Source organism: Chiloscyllium punctatum, chromosome 4 (assembly GCF_047496795.1).
Source record: "Chiloscyllium punctatum isolate Juve2018m chromosome 4, sChiPun1.3, whole genome shotgun sequence".
In the NCBI taxonomy this organism is placed as follows: Eukaryota; Metazoa; Chordata; class Chondrichthyes; order Orectolobiformes; family Hemiscylliidae; genus Chiloscyllium; species Chiloscyllium punctatum.
In genome coordinates, this window is record NC_092742.1 from 53,408,932 (window position 1) to 53,426,379 (window position 17,448).

Below are 17,448 nucleotides of genomic sequence, written 5' to 3' on the forward strand. Positions count from 1 at the left end.
TATATTCTATGCTTTCTGGTAATTAAAACGTTCTACTTCCACCATATTGGTGAACCTGTGTAGTATTCCGGATTTAATTCTAAGGAAGTCATTAAAATATTAAATACAAATTATATCTTGCCTACAAATGAGAAGAGACAATTTGACATTTGCTTCATAATCTATAATATTTGACTTTTAAACACCTATTCTAATAGTATAATGTCATCACATTACGATTTTAATTATGCAATTTCCACCAAACGTCCAGACACGTTTTTAATAAGTTACACAATTGTTAATATCAGAATTCCATTAGTCTCAGCTTTTTAAAATAAAATGCAGCAAGAAATCAGATAATCAGCACACCAATGGCTCAAATTTAAAATAAAAACACATCATTTACCTCCATTTGAAATTCTGAAAATAGCTGTTGTTTAAAGGAAGGTAATTCAACAGCTTGTTACTCAAAACCAGAATGAGTGAATAAAATTCAAATGCTTGACAAAAAGTACTAGCCTGTTCAGTTAGAATATTTTATTTAAGGTTATCCAATTGCTCAGCATTTTCTTTCAATTTCAACAGCAGCCAGGCCTCCAGACATAAACCTTTGCTTCTGCCAATTTTGTTCATCTCAAATGAAAAAAAAGTAACCACAACAAGTCTCTGAATACAATCAATTGAATGACTGTCAGCGAAAGCGATTTGAAAAATAGAATACCAAATATTAAGATTGACTATCTCCTCATCCCAAAAACCAACTTATATGACTTTTCACCTTTTATGGTTTCCTAGGTTCACATTTTTATACATTCAGAAGATAGGCAGTGACTTCAAAGAAAGACAATTTCATTGAATGACATATCAGACCATTGATGACTAAAAAACAAAGTATCAATTTGGCTTGAACCTGCTCATCTCAGTTTTAAATTAATTGCTCTTCACCTCGAAATTCTGTCCCCTTTCAGCCAAGTCATTTTGACAATTTTTATCCAATTGATAAATCAGAAGAAACTAGATTTTACAACTTGAGACCAATACGAGTATAGGTGACTGAGTAATTCTTCTCCACCCCATAAATGCCTGCCATATTCAATTAATTGAAATAGGTTATTCCCTATTTGCAATAACTTCCAGGTCCATAGCACTTTGTGTTCCTGTCTTCCCAATTCAACAGCTTCAAGGTAGGCTACTACAGAAGTAACCTTAATTAAAACCTTAACGTTTGTGGAATGATCAAGGAGAGTCTGGTTTTGCATAGTTTCTGTTTGATAAGCAGAAAATATCAGTGGGGGATCTTTTAATAGATCACCTTTCTTGCATTGAATTTAAATTTGTCTTTTGGTTTCCAGACCTTTTGTGATAAGGAAAGAAACAGGATCAATGCAATCCGTTCAACTAGTGCCCCAGAATACTCTCAATCATCAGCAAGCAGCACTTATGTAGCAATAGCCAAGCTTAGTATGGATTCCATCAGGATAACTTCACTCCAGACCTCATTACAGCCTTGATCATAATGGGGCAAATTCTAGAGGTGAGGGGAGAATGAATGCCTTCAACATCAAAAAGACTGTTCATTAAGTGTTGCGTCAAGGAGTCCAAGTAAAAGTGATATCAATAAAAATCAGGCTGTTTGAAGCGATAGGGCATATCGATGTGGTTAGTGCAGACTAATAACTTCATCTCAAAGCATCCCAAAAGGAGTTGTTTAGGGCAATGTCTAAGACTGCATCAACAGTTTTCTTTTCAACAAAAGAGTAGAAGTGGGGATTTTCGTATCGGTTGCAAGTCTGCATAATAACCCTCATTACAAGCATGTCTTTGAATGTCAACCACTGATGGCTAGACATTTCCCTACCAAATTCCCCCCACTCAGCATTCTGAGACTCACCAATGACCAGAAATATAACGGGACAAGGCATAGAAATAGTGTGGCTATAAGTGGAGGTCAGAAGTTAAGTATTTGGTCTAAAGTCTAGCCACCATATTTAAGGCACATATTTGAAGTGTCATGCAACGCTCACTTGCTGGACAAATATATATATATATAATATATATTTTTTTTAAAAATCGAGAAACTTGACACAATTCACTTCAAAGCAGCCACATTGGTTCACAACCCATCCATCCCCATAACCATTCACTTGCTGTACCATTAAGTATAATCTACAAGTGGCACTGCAGCAACTTGCCAAGTATTCTTCATCAATACATTCGAAGTCTGCTGCCTAAAAAAACAAGAACAGCGGGTGCATTGAAACATAAATTAAGTTGCTTTCTCTCCAAGTTACAAATGCTGACTAAGAAATACAACCTTTGTTTTTCAACGTCAATATTAAAAATCCTAGAACTCCTTCAACAGTACTCTGAAAGTACCTTCACATATGACCGCAGTACATACGAAAGTTTGTTCATCACCCCATTATGAAGGGCTTTTACGAATGGGCAAAAAAAAAGGCTTGTATTGTCAGTGAAGCCCAAATTTCATGAATAAATTTTTAAAAAATTATTAGCAAGTCACATTTATGCATTGTATACCAGCTGGATGAATCTTTCATTACAAGTGTCACTTTCTCATATTTTGTGTAACCACCCATTTTTGAGGTAGTAATTTTGTACTTGCCTGCTGCTTTGTCCTATGTTTTTCATCTTATGCTAATGCACACTCCTCCTATTCCAACATCCTGGGCAGCACCCCGCTTCATGTGTTTCACCAGCAAAACTTAATTCCAACTCTTATAGCACTTCATGTTAATATCCCTTACTTTTTGTTCCTGGAGAATTGGTCACTTTTTTACTCAAGATACTTCATTTTAATCATTTGCATAACACTGAATTTTGGCTAGATAACCTGTTGGATGAAGTGCCCTCTGGGTTGGCACACTATAAATGGAGCTGGAAAAGCCACTATTCCGGATGAAGGACTTTTGCCCGAAACGTCAATGTTCTGCTCCTCGGATGCTGCCCGACCTGCTGTGCTTTTCCAGCACCACTCTGATCTAAAACTGATTTCCAGCACCTGCAGTCCTCACTTTTGCCACATTACAAATGGAGTCAGTAATTTAAGAAAAAAAGCATTTAAAAAACTAATTTGCTTTTTAAGCAGTGATCTGCATACTGGAATCCCAAATGATTCTATATTGCTTTCCAGACAAGTTGCATTTTTTTCTTATTGTTAAAGCCAATCCATTCATGGTTTAAAGGAATGTCCCAAGCAGTTACTGCCTTCCAGCAGCATGTAGTGCCACTGTCTAATCTGAAACCCAACTGTTGATTTTCAGAAAGATAACTTGTGGCATCATTTGTACATCACCACTCTAATTAATTGTCTATTCTGCTGTGTTCAAAATTCATCTTTTTTTTTATTACTTCACCAACCATCTCCCTCTCAATTTCCTTCCCTAGCTCTTGCAAGGGGTCAACAGAAGTTGAGATATGAATACATTGAGATATTGGAGGGTTAGAAACAAACAAGTGACCAGACTATATGAGCCTAAGCAGACTAGTGGAGAACTATAACTGAACCTTTTGAAAACCTAGAGACACTGATGTTATTTGAAGCATCCTTACAAGAGTAGTGATCAAGTAATGCGGCATGTGAAATTGGTTCTATATCTTCTGTTTGTGTGCTTAAGATCCACACTGGTCAAATGCTGTTTTTTTTTAATTCACAAAACAAAGTTGCTGTTTTGCACGTAGGTGCTAGATTCTTCAAAGTAACTGACCTCTAAAAAATGAGCTTTTAAATCAAAAAAGCAATTCAGCATGTCCACAAATATTCTTCCCAAGTTTTACAGATGCACCATAGAAAGCATCCTCTCTGGATGCATCACAGCGTGATACGGCAACTGCTCTTCCTAAAATCACAAGAAACTACAGAAGTTGTGAATGCAGCCTAGCCCATCATTCAAACCAGCCCTTTATCCACTGACTCCACCTATACTTCCTGCTGGTAAAAACAATGACTGCAGATGCTGGAAAGCAAATACTGGATTAGTGGTGCTGGAAGAGCACAGCAGTTCAGGCAGCATCCAACGAGCAGCGAAATTAACGTTTCGAGCAAAAGCCCTTCATCAGGAATAAAGGCAGTGAGCATGCTTTCGATTTCGCTGCTCGTTGGATGCTGCCTGAACTGCTATATTTCCTGCTGCCTTGGGAAAGCAACTAGCTTAATTAAAGGCCCCTCCCACTCCTGTTATATTCTCTTCCACTCTTTCATCATCAGGTAGAAGATATAAAAGTTTCAATACATGTACGAACATATTCAAGAACAGCTTCTTCCATGCTATCAGATTTTGAACAGACTTCTCAAATGTTAATTCTGATCTCTCTCTGCGACTGTAATTCGGCACTCTGTTCTGCTAACCTGATGCATTTTATATGGCAAGATCTGCCTTAATAGCATGCAAAACAATACTTTTTACCTTATCTCAGTACATTTCACAATAAATCAAACACAGTAGGTTTATCCAAAACTAAATCTACTCCCTTACATAAGAAAAACAAAGAGTAAACAAGTAATATGCTTCTCAACTGCAATAATCATAACCAAATTAACATTTTACTTAGAGTCATAGAGATGTACAGCATGGAAACAGACCCTTTGGACCAACCCGTCCATGCCAACCAGATAGCCCTTCCCAAATTAGTCCCACCTGCCAGCACTTGGCCCACATCCCTCCAAACCCTTCCTATTCATATACCATCCAAATACGTTTTAAATGTTGCAATTGTACAAGTCTCCACTACTTCCTCTGGCAGCTCATTCCGTACATGTGTCACCCTCAGTATGAAAATGTTGCCCTTTAGGTCCCTTTTATATCTTTCCCCTCTCACCCTAAACCTAAGCCCTCTAGTTCTGCACTCCCCTACCCCAGGGAAAAGACTTTGTCTACTTATCCTATCCATGCACCTCATGATTTTATAAACCTCTAAGGTCACCCTTATACGACGCTCCGGAGAAAACAGCCCCAGCCTGTTCAGCTTCTCCCTATAGCTCAAATCCTCCAACCCTAGCAACATCCTTGCACATCTTTTCTGCACCCTTTCAAGTTACATTTTGTTTGACAGCCAAAATTCTAAGCAAATTTATAAAACAAAACTGATGGCACATAAAATCATGCAGAGTTATCCAGAATATGTTCAAAGGAAGCAGCATTAACATCGTTCCTAGCTATCGATGATAAAAACTGCAACAAACTGTATTTCAAATGCTACACAGTAGCAGCAGAACTGAAAAATAAAGCTATTAAAATCTTAAATTCAAGCATCCTTCAACAAGTTAAGCCTATTGCTGTGCTGATCATTTGAAACTCTTATTTTCAATTAAAACATTTAAAAATTGAGACCTTAACATTAAAAAATGTTTCAAATTGTGGGTATTGGTCATCTTAGGTTTGTAATTACAGAAAAATCTCACTTCTATCTTTAATATAGTTGATGGTATAGGTAGGCAATTTGCATGCAAACAGCTATACAAAACAAATGAAGCATTTTTACAGCACAACTTCACCAACTAACATGCATAGTTATTAACAACTTTTATAAAATTGATTCATGCTGTGCCCATTTTATATAAAAGCATTTCTACTAATTTATGTGGGATTCTTCTATAATCCTTATGCTTCATATGCAAAGCAATTTTTTTAATTTAAAAAGTCTGCCTACTTAGCAGTACATTTAAAATGACTGACACAAAAAAAGTTTTTCTACCTTTAATGGCAGAAGTTTCACAACGTGCACATGTCAAACAGATCGATGCAAGTGACCAGAATAAACTTAATTATCACAGAATTTGACAGGCAAAGAGTATGAAGAGAGACTGGTAGATAACATTAAACAGGCAATCCAAAAGATGATATGAGCATCTAAATAGTGTACAGGTAGTAAGATGACTGGTGGGCTTATTAGGGACTTAAACTGGAATCTATGCATGGGGTGACAGGGAGTAGCTGATATAAATAAGTGAGCACATTGCATTTGACTTTATCAAAGGCAAAGAGATGCTGGCATTGCATAGCCAAAGGGAGAAAATTGATAGAGAGGGGGAATTAGAAAGGCTAGATCTACTTAGGTTGATAAGTCACTACCATAGGATGGAATGCTCTGAAGATGCTCATGGAAATAAAGATCGAAATTGTGGAGATACTGGCCATACTCTTCCAAGGCTCATCACATGTTTTTAAAAAACGCAAGGACAAGAATCCGTAACCACTGGCCAGCCAGTTTAATCATAGCACTGTAAACAACAAATGGACAAACGGGGTTTAAGGGAGCAAACTTGCATTTGTTAAAAGCAAGCAGTATTACTTGATTGAAATTTTTGATGGGAGAATTTTTGAAAGCTTTGGCGTTCAGGCAAGTGCTTCATTTTAAAAAACACTAAATTAAAGCAACAGCGAACCTAAGCATTGGCATCTGTGACAATCACAAAACCAGGTTTTTAGTGGGTGAAGTGTTATTGATCTATGTAAAGTTGAAAAAGACTTCCCCATCTTGCCAGTTTTCTAAGTACATACTCAGAATCCAATAAGAAATCACTTTTGAGAAAAGATGTTTAAGATAATGCACTGAGGTTAATGATTAAAAAGGCAAATCTGCAATAGAATCTGCCTGATTTGTAGAAAACAAAAAAAATTCACAAATTAGACAGAAGAGCTTTGGATTGATCTTTAGGTTTTAAAGGTGGTGTGAGAATTTAGTCCCATGCACAATTGATTTGATTCATAATGTTCCCGCTCATAAAAATAATTCAAAACAAAAAGAGTTTCCTGTTGAAAGTCAAAAACAAATTTAAGGAGTTGCCCCATCATTTCTAAAGAGATGCAAATAGAAAACAAGTTGATATAGTTTGAAATGAATCATCGTCAAAAAGATCCAGTGTTTAGATGTAATCCAATTAAAACTTATTGAAATTTAAAAAACTAATTGATTGTTTTTTGCAATTTTTTAAATGTAGTATGGGGGCTGAAGAGCCTCAGAAGTTAAAGGACATCAATTTGAAACAAACTTGTTCACTCTACAGATGCCACCTGAGTATTTCCAGCATTTTCTATTCGAGGTTTTGTCTACTAAAAAATAAAGCAACATGCAAATTAAGCCAACATCGTATTTAGTGTTAATTCAGTCCGTATTTAGAGAAGTTGGAGGAATGTATATGCATAAGTGAGGTAGACCCAGTCCAGAATGAAGGAGCTGCATTGTTACAGTCCCGGACGCTGTTACCACACTAGTAGACGTGGAGCAGTGGGAGTCAATGTCTATGAGAAACAGACAACCAGATTACTGAACAGGAGTAAATAACAGCACTGAACTAGGGAAGATATCTGCAGCAAAAGATCACAATTTGTTTACAATAATATCCCTTTTTACATGGAGTGATTATGGTGAAATATAGTAAATAGTGCATTTTTATTTGTTCTGTAAGTTTATTTAAGATCTTCATCTTATTTTCATCAATAGTACAGTTTTAGAATTCTATTGAGCCTGCAAACTTCTATAGTTTTCAAACATTGCTGTAGCTTGTGTGTTACTTTTTACTTAAGAAACGTTAAAGTAAAACTAAGCAAAATTAAATAAGACTTAGTTAATTTATTGGCTAAGCACTGACAAAGATGGCAGTGAGTATGTGAACCCTTGACCCATCTGGTTAGATGGGTAAGTAGTAAGAACAAAATTGGATGCAAAGTTAGGGAATACATTATGTAATTTCTTTGCTGATCTCAAAAGATGCTTTCCTCGATAGTTACTAAAGTATAGGATGAAAGTAATCTTATTTTAATTCAAAAATATGACTAAAATAAAATAATCCTGTTTCATGACTGTTACTAGATTCCAGACAGCCTTGGAAACCAGTCTTCAATTTTCCTTCTATGTCATACACCACGCTGACTGACAAATTAACGGTAATTTAGTTTCAATGGGTGAAATTCTGCTCAAAGAACACAATGGGAGCATTTTCCCAAATGAACATTTCAAGGGCTCTCCACTGTCTTTTTCAGAGTTAATTAGGGATTCAGAATTACAGTTTAGTCTTGCCAGTAATGTGCAGATCCCACTAATAGTCACAGCCACGGCCCTGCAGTAATTTTAGTGTCTTACATGAAACAGGTCAACCTTCAGCTTCGTAATACATTCAAAGGTCAGAGTTGTGGTTCTCAAATATAATATTTCTCATTTCATAGCATAATAATGAATAGCTACTGTGTATTCAAATATTAAACAAGGCTGAAAAATGCCAGCCATTAGTTTAGAAAGAATGCATTGTGAAACTGCAGTTGGGATTACAGGCTTTATTTGTCTTACCATCTTTACTATCCATGGGTTTAGCTACATCCAGTTCAAATGCATCCTGCATCTGTTGACCACGAAAACGCTTTAGGTGTTCAGCTTCAATGAGATTACTATCTTCTTCTTCCAAAGGTTGCCATGTACCGTCAACAAACCACTGGCCACGCATGACTACAATCTTATCGGGTTCTGCAAAGCGAAGGACAACACAAACATAGTTAATCGCAGAAAACAAAATCTCTGAACATTCCTTCTTAAATTCACCAGTAGAACAAATTTTTGTGATTGTTTTACTCTCCAGATGCTGCATGATCTGCTGGGTGCTTTCTGGATTTTCTGTTAGTTTCATGTTATTGGAACAATGGAAGACAGAAGAGAGGATGAGGGAGAAAAACAGAGTTTGAAACTAAACTGTGCTGAACAGAATATTAAAATAGCAAGGCATTTTCTATTAATTTTAATTTTCTCACATTACTTCATTTTTTAATAAATAGACAGACATTTGTTGTTAAGTTGTACTGACTATTCTGGCATTCCAGCAAGATCAACAGTTTATTTTCAAGCTACAGAGAGATCCATTTAAGGAGAAGCCTCCTTTCACTGAATAGTGTTAAGAAATGTTTTACCAAGCCAGTGGGGACACAGATGCCACAGTAATAATGTTATCTCAGGCAGCTTCATTAATTGGCTGCCTGTGGGCCTTCCATCCAATTAAAGATGGAATGTAGGCAGGATCACCATGTTTTCACACAATCACAGAACTCTGAATGCTTAGCAACACCAACAAGAGAGATAGTTCTTGGAGGAAATTCAGGAAGCCTCTTTTAGTTAACGGGGCAAAAGAAATATTAGGCTCAGGGCTGGAGAACAAATCCCTTCATGGATGTCATCAGAGCCATAGGTGCTGCCTTTCTTCCTTGCACACAACTCATTCACTTGGGGTGACAGCATGCCATCAGTAAAATGCCTCAACAGCGACAACACGTGCTGGGGTGTCAATCTGACCCAACTCCCTGATTCCTCATGCCTCCTGGCCCACCTTCTGGGCCCGGTAAAATTCAATCTGTTATTTTCAAATTGTTTACCTTTATCCAGCAAACTGGTGCACTAACACCTTGCCCATAAAATACAATCAATCAATGAAGGAGTCTTGTTGATGCAGTTGTTTATGGTCACTAGGCTTTCACCTCTAACTTGTTCAAGTTTGACCTGCCTGTTGAGGTGAAAGCCTTCTCAATCTGCAAAATTCAAGGATCTAACAGCAAACGAGTTTGCATATTTTCAATCAACAAGAAACTAACTGAAAAAAAAGCCAAAAGAATTGCAGAAACAAAAATTGCTTGAAAAACTCAGCAGGTCTGGCAGAATCTGTGGAGAGAAAGCAGAGTTAAAGTTTCAGGTCCATTAACCCTTCTTCAGAACTGATTGTAGTTAGGAAAAGGTTGTATATGCTGAAGATGGGTTGGAGGATGGGGGAGAAGAAAATGACCCAGAGAAGGAGAACGGTGAATGGGCAGATAAAGGAATTAGTAGTAGTCAGCCCTGAAGAATCAACAGCTGCTAATGCGGGCCATTAGCAGCTGACAGTAGGTTGTTTGTGGTAGCAGCCCGTGTAATGACAAGGTCTGGTGTGTGAGGATTGGAGGAAGGACATGGGAGGAAGTGCTAAGGCCCTAAAATTTGATAAGGAGTCCTGAAGACCACAGGGACCCCAACAGAAAAGGAGATGTTGTTCTTCCAGCTTTGCTGGAGCACTGCAGTAAGCCCGACACACAGATGTTAGCCAGGGAACATACTGTGTTGAAGTGACAGATTACATGAAGGTCAGTGTCATTAGGGGTGAAGGTTTAAGGTTTAAGGTAAATGGGGGGCGCGGGGGGGTGGCAGTTTAAAGGAGATATTTGAGTTTAAGTTTTTTGTTTACATGGAGGGTAGTAGGTGCCTGGAATGTGTTGCAAGGGGAAGTGATAGAGCAGAAATGTAATCAAAGTTTAAGAGACATTCAGACAGGCATGAACAGATGGAGAATACAGGGATTCAGATCATGTGCAGGCAAATGGCACTGGTTTAGAATATCATGGTTGGCACAGTCATGATGGGCCAAAGGGCCTGTTACTGTGCTGTACTGCTCTATGTTATATTAACTAATTGCTCGTCTCAGAGAGTTGGCATTCTATCAACATCCTGAGGTTAACCAGTGACTGGAAAGTCAACTAGACTTGCCACATAACTACAGTGGTTACAAGAGCAAGTCGGGGCTAGGAATACAGCAGTGAGTAACTCACCTCCAGACTCCCAAAGCCACCATTGACAAGACACAGTGTGATGAAATACTCTGCCTGAATGAGTGCAGCACCAACAACACTTGAAGCTTGACACAACCCAGAATAAAGCATCCACCACTGCCACTCAGTAGCAGCAGTGTCATATCTACAAGGTGCACTGCAGAAATTCACTAAAAGGTCCTTAGACAGCAGCTTCTAAACCTACAACCACTTCCTTCTAAAAAGGACAAGGGCAGCAGATATATGGGAACACCATCACCTGCAAGTTACCCTTCAAGCCACTCACTATGCTGACTTGGAAATACATTGCCATTCCTTCACTGTCACTCGGTCAAAATCCTGGAATTCCCTCGCTAAGTGCATTGTAGGTCAACCCACAGCACGTGGACAGCAGTGGTTCAAGGTGGCTCACCACCAACCTCAAGGACAACTGGGGATGGGCAATAAATGCTGACCCAGCCAGCAATGCCCACGTCCCAGAGAGAAAAATAAATCATAAAATCCATAGTGTGGAAACAGGCCTTTCGGCCCACAAGTCCACCCTCTGAAGAGTAATCCACCCAGACCCATTCCCCTACCCTATGTTTCCCTACTGTACCTACCCTACACATCCCTGAACACTCTAGGCAATTTAGTATGGTCAATTCACCTAACCTGCACATCTTGGATGGTGGGAGGAAACCAGAGCACCCGGAGGAAACCCACACAGACAGGGAGAACGTGCAAACTCCTCACAGACAGACAGTCACCCAAGGCTGGAATCAAACCTGGATCTCAGGTAGGTGCTAACCATTGAGCCACCGTGCCACCCTGCGTTACTAGTGCAGTTGATGGTAGTATTCTTCGGTTGAGGCTCAGGCATACTGGTGCTGCAAAATGGGTGGACTTTACTCAGCATTTTATTCGTGTCAAAATCTCCCAGTTATGTTGTAATTCTCTGCATTAGAATTTCTCACTATCATAAATGTACAAATTCCCCCTCGCAAATTTGTAACTACAATGTTAAAATAACAAACTATGCAAAGAGCTATTCACACAGCAACGGAAAAAAATCAATCTTGTTTACTAGACATTTATATTTCCCACCTGCTGTTTGCCATCTGCCTCTGACTTCTTAATATGAAACACTTGGGGCCATCTTCTGTACATTGGCAATATTTTAGAAAAGCAAGTTACTGTAGATAACAAAATTCTGCTGCTCAGAAAAAAGAACTTTCCCAATCAGCAAGCAAACTCAATGATAACATGCAGAATATTTTCTTCTCTCATTTCTGAATGTCACTATTTGGTAAAGACAATGAAGAAAGCTTCTACATTCATATAGTACTTGTGTACGCCATTATTACTTTGACAATGAAGCTCATTTGCTAGTTCATACTTGCCAGATTTCAAGTGCCTCCAAATCAGCTCATAGATGGGGATATCTTCTCAATGGCAGAGCAGTTCACACATTGACTGAACTGCTGTGAACCATTATAAATTAAAGAATGCTTACAGCATATAAGGCGGCCATCTGGCCCATTGTGTCCATTCCAGCTCTATATTAGAGCTATACAGTCATGTGACTGTCTTTTCCCTGGAGTTCTGCAATTTCGTTTTCACTTTATGCTCGGGTGAAGATTCTGCACCCTGCTCCGGTCGGTTAACATGTACCACCAATGTTCTCAATTGCCAAATTACTTCCCCATTTACTTGACAATACAAATTAATCCATTTCTGGCAGCTAGTACTTTAAAATATAATAAAACCCTTGGTCAAAAATGACTTATGAAAGAGCTAATATTGAGACTGCTCTATTTATCATAAACCCCGAACACTCCATTTCATGTTGAACTCTGAATCATTCCTGGTCAGTAAACCTAATCGACATGGCGACCGTGGATGGAAAGTTACAAACACTTCATTTAGATAAGTGTGAGTTTAATAACTATTATTTATATTGTATTGATATATGCTAGCACAAACCGAAATTCAAGCAACACCAAATTGGGCATTGCAGCATGTAGGCGTTACTACATTTAATTCCTGAGACATGTACCTCACATACCCACAACAAACCATAGGTCTATAGGTTAGGCTGTATTCTTGCAATATTAAGCACAAGAGTAGTTACATAATAATGTTTAAAATGGCTACTTTGTACAGATTTTTAAACAAATTAGTTAACTAAATGAAGTCATAAATCACAAATTAAAAGAGCAACAAGCACACGGAATATAAAATCCTCCACACACACAAATATTGCTTCAAATTTTTCTGTTCATAAATCACAACCCCTACACTGTGGAAACAGGCCTTTCGGCCCAGCAAGTCCACACCGACCCTCCAAAAAGAGTATCCCACCCAGACCCATTCCCCTATTACTCTACATGTACTCCTGACTAATGCACCTAACCTACATATCTTTGGATTTTGGGAGGAAACCAGGATACTCAGAGGAAACCTACACAGGGAGAATGTGCAAACTCCATACAGAAAGTCATACGAGACTGGAATCAAACCCACGTTCCTGGCACTGTGAGGCAGCAGTGCTAACTACTGTGTCTGAACAACTCCTTTTATTTAAACTAAAACCATTCATCTGAGCCCTATATCATAAAGATTACTCATCATTTTCTAGATCCCATTGGAGAATCAAAATCAAATTGGTTTCATCTCAAATCAACTAACTAGACTGAGCAGGGTTACATAATCTGCAACGCACTAATGAAATAAAGCATGTTGAAGATACCAACTCAATGAGAGAGATTGCCATTGTTTTGTGTACTGAAATCATCCACTGGTAATCTTACTGTATAGCAGTGGCCACCCAGAGACATAATTCAGTTAAGATGCTTTTCATACACTAATTAAGACTAATAACTACTTATTACTAACAGTAAATAATTCCACATAAAAAGAGACCAGGGTGGTTCAGTGGTTAGCTCTGTTGCTTCACAGTGCTATTGACCAGAGTTTGATTCCAGCCCTGGGTGACTGTCTGTGTGGAGTTTGCACATTTTCTGTGTGGGTTTCTGCTAGGTGCTCTGGTTTTCTCCCACAGTCCAAAGATGTGCAGTTTAGATGAATTAACCATGCTAAATTACCCTATAATGTCCACGGATGTGCAGGCTCGGTGGGTTAGCCATGGTAAATGCGGGATTACAGGGATTGGATGGGAGGATGTGTGTCTGAGTGAGATGTTCTTCAGAGGTGGGTGCAGATTTAAATGAGCTGAAAAGCCTCTTTCCACACTGTAGGGATTCTATGATTCTATCAACAGGTTAAACTAACTTAAATGCATAATTTCTGGCAATACAATAAAATGTTGTAACATTTGTCCTAACACTGTTAAAAAGTAAAAATGTAAATCTTTTCAACTGCCATAAAAAACAGATTGGTAAAATATCCCCTGAATAAAGCAAATAAGTAACATCTAAAGAAGTTCTAAACTTTTTCATTCACAGTCATTGGAATAGGAAACTGAACAGCAAAAAGCAGTAAATATCTACAGTTCACCATAATTAAATATTCCAATACATGTAACTTTCCATTAGATTTTAAGAACAAAAACAACAACAGTGCAATGTAGTTGAAACTTAACTATGGTCTGAAATATCTATGCAAGGCACTTAGCTCGAGGACAACTGGAGAGAGGCCATAAAAGTCAGTCTTGCCTGCAACTCCTGTATTCCACAAAATAATTTTTACAAGAGTCTTATGGACAAAAGGTGTTCCACCTACCAACTGCTGCAAATGGCCTATTATTGTCTGATTTGCACCTACCCTGGACCTTCAGGTTGTGGCACTCAGCAGCTCTGCAACCTGACAACAATGCACAACTGAGGGGCTCCCATTTTCCTCCACGTTTCTCGAAAGTTTGCAATATTTCTCCTACATTTTGCCATAATCAACTTAGGCATTGCTGGTGCATTTACAGGTACAGGAGAACTGACATTGGACAGATGCAAGAACCCAAGAACTGGGAGCAGGAGTAGGCAATTCAGCCCTTTTAGCCTGACCCACAATTTGATTCGATCATGGCTGATCTCTTCTTGGCCACAACTCCACTTTCCAATATCCTACAGTCCATTAATTAAAATCTGTCCATTTTATCCTTAAATTTACTCAATGTCTCAGTTTCTACTACAGATTTACAATTCTGAGAGAAGTAGATTCTCATCTGTTTTCAATCTGCTACCCCTTAACCTGAAACTACGACCTCTCATTCTAAATTGCCCATGAGGAAACATTCTTTCTATAACTGTCAATCGTCAATTCCTTTTAGCAGTTTATATATTTCAATTGGATCTCCTCTCATTCTTCTAAACTCCAAAGCAGCCTAATTTTTTAAAATCTCTTTATAAAACAAACTGCTTCTCCCTGGAATCAATCTAGTTAACTCTTCTAAACTGCCTCCAATGCAACAACATTCCTCAAGTAAGGGGACCATAGCTCCCTGAAAGTGGCAACACAAGTGGATCAGGTGGTAAAGGAGGCATACTGCATGGCATGCTTGCCTTCATTAGTCAGGGCATTGAATATAAAAGTTGGCAAGTCATGTTGCAGCTGTGTAATACATTAGTTTGGCCACACAAAGTATTTTGTGCATGATTCAAGTCATCATACTTTGAGGATGTGGAGGCTTTGAAGAAGATGCAAAAGAAGTTTACCAGGGTATTGCCCAAATTGGAGTGTACTAACTACAAAGAGAAGTTGGACAAACTTAGATTGTTTTTGCTCAAGCATTGGAGGCTGAGTGATGACCTGATAGAAGTATATTAGATGTGAATATAATATACACATGGATAGAGTGGATATTTGGAGTACTTTACTCAGGATGGAAATCTCAAATACTAGAAGGGGGGGGGGGGGGAGCTTTAAAGTGAGAGTGGGAAGTTTAAAGGAGACGTGCAAAGCAAGATTTATTTTAAAACAGAGGGTGGTAGGTAACTGGAACGTGCTGACAGGGAGGTGGTAGAAACAGATATGATAGCAATGTTTAAGAGGCATTTGGACATGAACAGGCAAGGAATAAAGGGATACAGACCATGTGCATACAGATTGGATTTGTTTGGCATCATAGTCACCACACTATTTTATATGTTTCTTATAGAAACATATAAAATTATGAAGGGAATAGATAGGATAGAAGCAGGGAGGTTGTTTCCACTGATAAGTGGAACTAGGGGGCACAGTCTCAAAATAAGGAGAAACTTCTTCACCCAAAGGATTGTGAATCAATGGAATTTCTTGCCTACTGAAGCAATATTTTAAAGGCAAAGATAGATAGGTTATTGAAGAATAAAGGAATTAAGGGTTATGGTGAGTGGCCGGATAGCTGGAGCTGAGTTCATGAAGACATCAGCCATGATTTTATTGAATGGCAGAGCAGGCATGAGGGGCCAGATGGCCTACTCCTGTTCCTAGTTCTTATGTTCTTATCTCTACCTGCTCCAGAGGGGTGTAATAACATCTACAAACAGGCTGATCAGAAAACACCTATAACTTTGAAAAAGACTAAATGTTACCTAAATAATTAAAAATTGAACTAAATACAAATTTTAAATATTTATATCCTGCAGGGAGATGGGACTAACTGGGACGAATGTCAATGGTTCAAAAACTAGTTGAAAGAGTAGTCAGCAAGAAAGAGAGATTTAATAAAAACACAGGTGCAGAGGCAAAATGCAGTAGAGCAAAAAGTAATTTCAACACTACAATAGCAGAAGAGGTGAGAATGTTAAAAAGTAGGGAATATACTGGAATGATTACATTCTTCAAACAATTACAGTACATGAAGAACACGTCCAGTCCAGACACCATACGCCTCCGTTGCCCTGTACTCCCCCAAAAAAATGATCACATCAAAATTCAGGTTGTTAGTGTGAATGCAATGGAAATTCTTTAAAAAACTGATAAGACTTGAAAGAATTAAATCCTTTAGAGACAAAGGGTAATTACCTCAAGCCGATGCAGGATCTATATTCAAACAAGGGTGACAAAACAGATGCAGAGAACTGAAATCCATTATCATCAGTTGTGTGTAAACAACAGGATTGATTAGGGGTAAACCTTTGCCAAAATGCCAAAAATAATGGATACAGGTTTGACTGAGTAACAGTAAAAGGAGTGGGACACTGAGTACGTTAGAACTCAGTAGTGGGACTACTGCTGTTTCTAATTTACGTCAATGCTTTGATAGTAGCAGCTCAATGGAAACAGATCAAATTTGCAGATGAAATCAAACTGTGCAGGGCAGCAAATCAAAGAAATCATCCCAGTAAGTATAGATTGAGCTAAATAAATTAGATGAGTGGGATGATCACTGGCAGATGAAATTTAATGCAGACAAGTGTAAGTATTCTACATCGGAAAGAAAAAAAAGCATCACAAATACTATGAACAGTGCTAAAATAGCTGCAGTGAAGAAAGGTCAGGAATGGAGGTTAGATAAATGCGAGGTGCTGCAGTTGGGAAAAGCAAATCTTAGTAGGACTTATACACTTAAAGGTAAGGTCCGAGGGAGTGTTGCTGAACAAAGACCTTGGAGCACAGGTTCATAGCTCCTTGAAAGTGGAGTCACAGGTAGATAGGATCATGAAGGCATTTGGTATGCTTTCCTTTATTGGTCAGAGTATTGAGTACAGGAGTTGGGAGGTCATGTTACGGCTGTACAGGACATTGGTTAGGCCACTGTTGGAATATTGTGTGCAATTCTCGTCTCCTTCCTGTCGGAAAGATGTTGTGAAACTTGAAAGGGCTCAGAAAAGGTTTACAAGGATGTTGCCAGGGTTGGAGGATTTGAGCTATTGGGAGAGAGTGAAAAGACTAGGGCTGTTTTCTATGGACCATCAGAGGCTGAGGGGTGACCTTATAAAGATTTATAAAATCATGAGGGGCATGGACAGGATAA

The 17,448-nt window shown here is 38.5% G+C and overlaps 1 protein-coding gene across 5 annotated transcripts in view; it reads right to left on the reverse strand.

The window, feature by feature from the left end:
- The window catches only part of LOC140476318 (phospholipase DDHD1-like), an 80,982-nt gene that overhangs the window by 48,205 nt on the left and 15,329 nt on the right, over positions 1–17,448 (reverse strand). For all 5 annotated transcript variants that reach the window (XM_072568738.1, XM_072568737.1, XM_072568739.1 and 2 more), the window contains one exon: positions 8,284–8,457. In XM_072568738.1, coding sequence (XP_072424839.1) covers positions 8,284–8,457 — 174 coding nt within the window. The remainder of the gene's footprint in view (positions 1–8,283; positions 8,458–17,448) is intronic.